The sequence below is a fragment of the Symphodus melops genome, assembly GCF_947650265.1.
Source record: "Symphodus melops genome assembly, chromosome: 18".
NCBI lineage: Eukaryota > Metazoa > Chordata > Actinopteri > Labriformes > Labridae > Symphodus > Symphodus melops.
Window position 1 is genome coordinate 16,779,515 of NC_136708.1, and position 5,741 is coordinate 16,785,255.

The window sequence follows — 5,741 nt, forward strand, 5'->3', positions numbered from 1 at the left end:
GCACATTTTGGGAATCTTTTGACATTTCCAGCAACACATGTGAAGTTACCTTAAAATTCAGTAAATTGATGTCATACAGGCATTTTATACACTTAACCAGTCTGCTTTGAGTGTGTGACGTTTGCACAATGTAGGCATTTGTTTTACTTTAATGAAAGATATTTTAGGCTCTTCAGAAGACGTCTAAATTTCTGAGACTTTATTGAATCAACTAGTAAGTGCATCACAGAGTCAGACTGACCTTAACCCCTGCAACGTTTGCATAGTATCATTCAATTTAAACAAACCAAGATTTGCCCTTTTAAAAATCTTTATTTTTAACATCAGAAATTACCCTGAAACATGTTTTGCAGGAAGTCTTGGCGGTGCCTAGAAACAAAGAAGAATTTGGTTAGACGTTAGATTGTTTTAATAATTTTCAAAAGGGCAACACTCACCTTTCTATCAAAGCATTGTTCTTCACAGATCTTTTCATTGGGCCTACAAACTTCCGCAGAGCACATAAAATGGATCTGCAGAAGACAATGAAAGTTTATACACCTTTTGGCAACATTCTGCAGCAAACAAACTTTCCGAATACTTGAACTCACTTCTTCATCAAGGTACTGGTTTGTATTTCGCTCCATAAACTGGAACGCCTTTACTACAAACCGCCTCTGGTATCGATTTGTAGGAAGATCACTGACTGTAAGGATGGCCACATGTGGATCATATGGGTTGGCACACCTGCAAAGACAGAAAGTCAATGAACACCAACACATTTTAATGGAATCATGAACATAAAAGGGAGTTAAGAAACCCGTACCCTTCAAAGACCAGCACCAGTGCAGTCTTTGAAGAACGAGAGTAAGCTATACAGTAGTCGACCAGAATCACTGCATTTGGTATTGGAGACTGAAGCCGTAGTTCAAGATACACTGGCTTGCCCAGGAGCAGGTGCAGGGGTGCATGGCAAGCAGAAAAGAAGCTTGAATAAGTTGAATCTGTTGGGTTAGGCAAAACGTGCAGTGAGTTCCAAAATGTTCAAGGTTTTAAATTCAAATTTAGGGATGGCAATGTTGGAAAATTGGATACTTTACCTCTAGCAATTCTCAGCTGAACACCATATACACCGCTGGAGACTATAGCTGATGGTAAGCTGGAACTTGGGGTTAAGACCAGATAGCCAATGCTTGCCAGTGAATGCAAAGTACCAGTATCTGGTTTGCCATATCTACATTCTACAAGGAACCTACAGAGAAATGTAAACTGTAACACATGGTACTACATCCAAAATGCCATTAAAGAGAAAAGAGAAAAACCCACTTGAGTGGATCACTTCTTGAAATGACACCATACTTGAGGTTCAGAGAGGGGAGAATTGTGTGTACTTCAGCCAAATAGACCTTGGTGTCACCAACCATCTGTGAAGAACAAACTTTGTTAGGTGTGAGCCTCTTCATCGTACACAAGTTACTTCCTGGGACAATCTCAGACCACATGCAGTTTTAGACTTGGCCATATTGCATCTCAGAGAAAAGTAGAGATATAATTGTTTTCAAGATGAGGACAGTACCAAGTGGATTTAAGTCTCAAAAAAAAGTCCATTGTTGAAAAGTTTGCATTTGAAGCTTCAACTGAGGTGCCATGCGGCAACATTTTCAAACTTATTTAGCTGTTCCCAAGTCATCCATTTAATAGAACCCCAGGGCTGCAATGCTGAATAGGAAAAGTTTACTTAAAACTACAATAAAGTACAACGTCAATTTGGATGTTGTGTTTTAAACACTTACGTAAGTCCGAGTTCCACAGTCTGTAACTTTGAACTTAAAGATTGCCACCTTGTTGTTGACAATGACCGGTTTACAATTTGGACTGGCAGGAATGACAAGTTTGGTGGGGTCCACAGCAGCAGATGCAGAGTCGTAGCGAATGGCAAACACGAAGTTTTGATCGCGAGTGCATGCTGGATAGAAAACAGGAGTCACTTGAAAGCAAACATTTCCTGCAAGAAAATGTTTAATGAAGATAATTTACTACAAGCAATAGAAGCCATACCATCCATTGGGTAGTAGCAGGTAGACTGAGATGAAAAACAGCATCCCATTTCCTCACAAGCTGAGGGAGACATTCCCATCTGACCACAGGGCAGTTGCTCCCCAGTTGGAATGGCACAAACTAAAACATTTTAGATCAGCACCAATGTAAAAATGCCCAACATTCAATACCAAGTATCCTTTCAAATGTGGCACTCACATTTTAACCCACTGGGAGTGGTTGGATCACTTCCTGGAGGGGGAAGAACTGTCATCTGGTTTCCACCAGGTGTACCGCTGGTTGGGTTCATAGCAGGTGGTATGCTTTGCTTATTGCATGCTTTAGGGGGCTTGGATGGATCACTGGGAGGAGGGGGCAGTACTGGGGACGGTGGACAATATGCAGTAGTAGCTTGTGAGCGACCAGCTTTGTCATGATGCAGCAAACGCAAGGTATATCCATCATTTTCCTGAAGAATGTAAAACACAGCTTTAGGCCAAGAAATCCACATGCCAGTAAATTACAATTCAGTTTATGCATTTAATTCTTAAAAGCTTACTTTTTTCACATAGCATCCAGAGAAGGGTACATGAAGGGTATTTGTGAGAAAAGCCAATTTATAACCACATGACGGTTCAACTTTTACGACAGGTTTAAACTTGTTGCCTGTGGAGGGAACATACTGCCAAGTTAGCAGACAACACAAAGTCATCAATTCAATGTCAACACAGAATTAATACATACCATCCACGTTCACTTTCACTTTCCTCAATGAACAAGGCAGAGTAATTTTGAAGCCAGCATTACTGCAAAACACAACTAACCCACTGGAACTGGGAGTGCTACTTCCTGGCCAGCTCATTGGAGGGACAGCAGGTGTACCGCTGGTTGGGTTCATAGCAGGTGGTATGCTTGGCTTATTGTATGCTTTAGGAGGCTTGGATGGATCACTGGGAGGAGGGGGCAGTACTGGAGACGGTGGACAATATGCAGTAGTAACTTGTGAGAGGCCAGATTTGTCATGATGCAGCAAACGCAAGGTATATCCATCATTTTCCTGAAAAGTAGAAATACAGCTTTAAGCCAAGAAATCCACAATTCAGCTCATGCATTTAATTCTAAAAAACCTACTTTTTTCACATCGCATCCAGAGAAGGGTACATGAAGGGTATTTGTGAGAAAATCCAGTTTATAACCACATGACGGTTCAACTTTTACGACGGGGATAAACTTGTTGCCTGTGGAGGGAACAGACTGTCAAGTTAGCAGACAACACAAAGTCATCAATTCAATGTCAACACAGAATTAATACATACCATCCACGTTCACATTCACTTTCCTCAATGAACAAGGCAGAGTAATTTTGAAGCCAGCATCACTGCAAAACACAACTAACCCACTAGAACTGGGAGTGCTACTTCCTGGCCAGCTCGCTGGAGGGGAAGGTGGCATCTGGTTTTCACCAGGTGTACCGCTGGTTGGGTTCATAGCAGGTGGTATGCTTGGCTTATTGTATGCTTTAGGAGGCTTGGATGGATCACTGGGAGGGGGGGGCAGTACTGGAGACGGTGGACAATATGCAGTAGTAGCTTGTGAGCGACCAGCTTTGTCATGATGCAGCAAACGCAAGGTATATCCATCATTTTCCTGGAAAAAAAAAAAAAAAGTAAAATACAGCTTTAGGCCAAGAAATCCACAATTCAGTTTATGCATTTAATACTTAAAAACTTACTTTTTTCACATCGCATCCAGAGAAGGGTACATGAAGGGTATTTGTGAGAAAATCCAATTTATAACCACATGATGTTTCAACTTTTACGACAGGGATAAACTTGTTGCCTGTGGAGGGAACATACTGCCAAGTTAGCAGACAACACAAAGCCATCAATTCAATGTCAACACAGAATTAATACATACCATCCACGTTCACATTCACTTTCCTCAATGAACAAGGCAGAGTAATTTTGAAGCCAGCGTCACTGCAAAACACAACTAACCCACTAGAACTGGGAGTGCTACTTCCTGGCCAGCTCATTGGAGGGACAGCAGGTGTACCGCTGGTTGGGTTCATAGCAGGTGGTATGCTTGGCTTATTGCATGCTTTAGGGGGCTTGGATGGATCACTGGGAGGAGGGGGCAGTACTGGAGACGGTGGACAATATGCAGTAGTAACTTGTGAGAGGCCAGATTTGTCATGATGCAGCAAACGCAAGGTATATCCATCATTTTCCTGAAAAGTAAAAATACAGCTTTAGGCCAAGAAATCCACATGCCAGTAAGTTACAATTCAGTTTATGCATTTAATTCTTAAAAACCTACTTTTTTCACATCGCATCCAGAGAAGGGTACATGAAGGGTATTTGTGAGAAAATCCAATTTATAACCACATGACGGTTCAACTTTTACGACGGGGATAAACTTGTTGCCTGTGGAGGGAACATACTGCCAAGTTAGCAGACAACACAAAGTCATCAATTCAATGTCAACAGAATTAATACATACCATCCACGTTCACATTCACTTTCCTCAATGAACAAGGCAGAGTAATTTTGAAGCCAGCGTCACTGCAAAACACAACTAACCCACTAGAACTGGGAGTGCTACTTCCTGGCCAGCTCGCTGGATCGGAAGGTGGCATCTGATTTCCACAAGGCGTACCGCTGGTTGGGTTCATAGCAGGCAGTGGTACAGGAGCCACCGGGTGTCCTTTATAGAGTCCACTGTCCCAGCTGCGTGGCTCAGAATATCCTGAGTCTGCCTCAAATTGATGGGGAGCAGGCGGGTCCAAGTAGTCATGGCTAGCCTCACCAGCAACTTCAAAGAAATCTTCAAGTAACTCTTCATGGTCTGAGTTGCTGCTTTCATCTTCTGGAAAAGGAATTAATTGTTAGAAGTTTCAGGAGACAGCAGTCTATTTGCCATGCTTTTTTAAACTATAGGGCACCCTTTCAGGCAAGAATTTTTTTCAAAAAAGTAAATAAAGGCTACAGTTAAACACTCAAAAACTAAATTGGTAAAATAGTTTAAATTAAAGCTGCCTTACATTAAATGTCAGTGCATATTATAAATCAAGTGAGACTGTAGTGATAACCTTAGTTTAGCAAGGTTGCTGCTTTTATTGCAAAGTCATTCAAATTGGCACTTTTGAAACCTTAGGGCTTTCCACAAAGCGCCATGCTCTTGCTTTTAACAACCAAAAATGTATTAAGTGGGACAGTCCTCTGTGAAAGGCCTCTGGGTCTCATACCTGGTGTTGTTGGGCTCATAGCACGTGGTAGCTGACCCCAGTCAGCCTTCTGCAACACATTGAGACGCTCCTCTTCATTGAGACGCTCCTCTTCATTTATCCACTCCCATCCCTGGACTGTAAACAGCAGCAGAGTCCCAACCAGAAACACCAGAATCTCAAGCCCATACCGTGCCATGTTGACTCCAAGTGAAGCCCTCCAACAGCTGCCAGACACCTGATCTAACTGACGCCTTTGCCTTGCTTTAAATATCGCCTTGAGGTTAATTGGTTGCACCTGGCTGCCGCTGATTTGTTCTTAATTAGAGTCCCACGTGCGTGAATGAAGACTGGCTGGCTGTTTCATGTTTTGACAGTTCATGGTAGAAACTTTACTTTTCTTTTTTTACATTTATTTGGCTTCTAAAGTTCAAAGTCCCACAACAGTTACATTGTGTTCACTGACACACCTTAGATAGCCTCACTGAAGATTATTTTA

At 42.1% G+C, this 5,741-nt stretch overlaps 1 protein-coding gene across 1 annotated transcript; it reads right to left on the reverse strand.

Moving 5' to 3' along the window:
• Positions 1-292: 292 nt before the first annotated feature.
• Positions 293-5,496, reverse strand: LOC306839184 (uncharacterized protein). Its single transcript, XM_079367729.1, has 16 exons — positions 5,264-5,496; positions 4,519-4,884; positions 4,336-4,442; positions 3,934-4,246; positions 3,749-3,855; positions 3,333-3,663; positions 2,576-2,682; positions 2,236-2,485; positions 2,038-2,157; positions 1,773-1,945; positions 1,306-1,403; positions 1,080-1,231; positions 806-983; positions 591-726; positions 438-512; positions 293-369 (listed from the first exon to the last, which is right to left on the reverse strand). Exons 1-16 carry the CDS (start codon positions 5,439-5,441, stop codon positions 331-333), a joined length of 2,730 nt encoding a protein of 909 aa, XP_079223855.1. The 5' UTR covers positions 5,442-5,496; the 3' UTR covers positions 293-330.
• Positions 5,497-5,741: the final 245 nt, after the last annotated feature.

Coding starts and splice junctions, on each gene's coding strand:
- LOC306839184 (XM_079367729.1), bottom strand. CDS start 5,441: ATGGCACGGTATGGGCTTGAGATTCTGGTGTTTCTGGTTGGGACTCTG. Junction 2,486..2,575: donor CTGGATGCTATGTGAAAAAA/GTAAGCTTTTAA, acceptor TACATTCTTCAG/GAAAATGATGGATATACCTT. Junction 370..437: donor AACAATGCTTTGATAGAAAG/GTGAGTGTTGCC, acceptor CTTTGTTTCTAG/GCACCGCCAAGACTTCCTGC.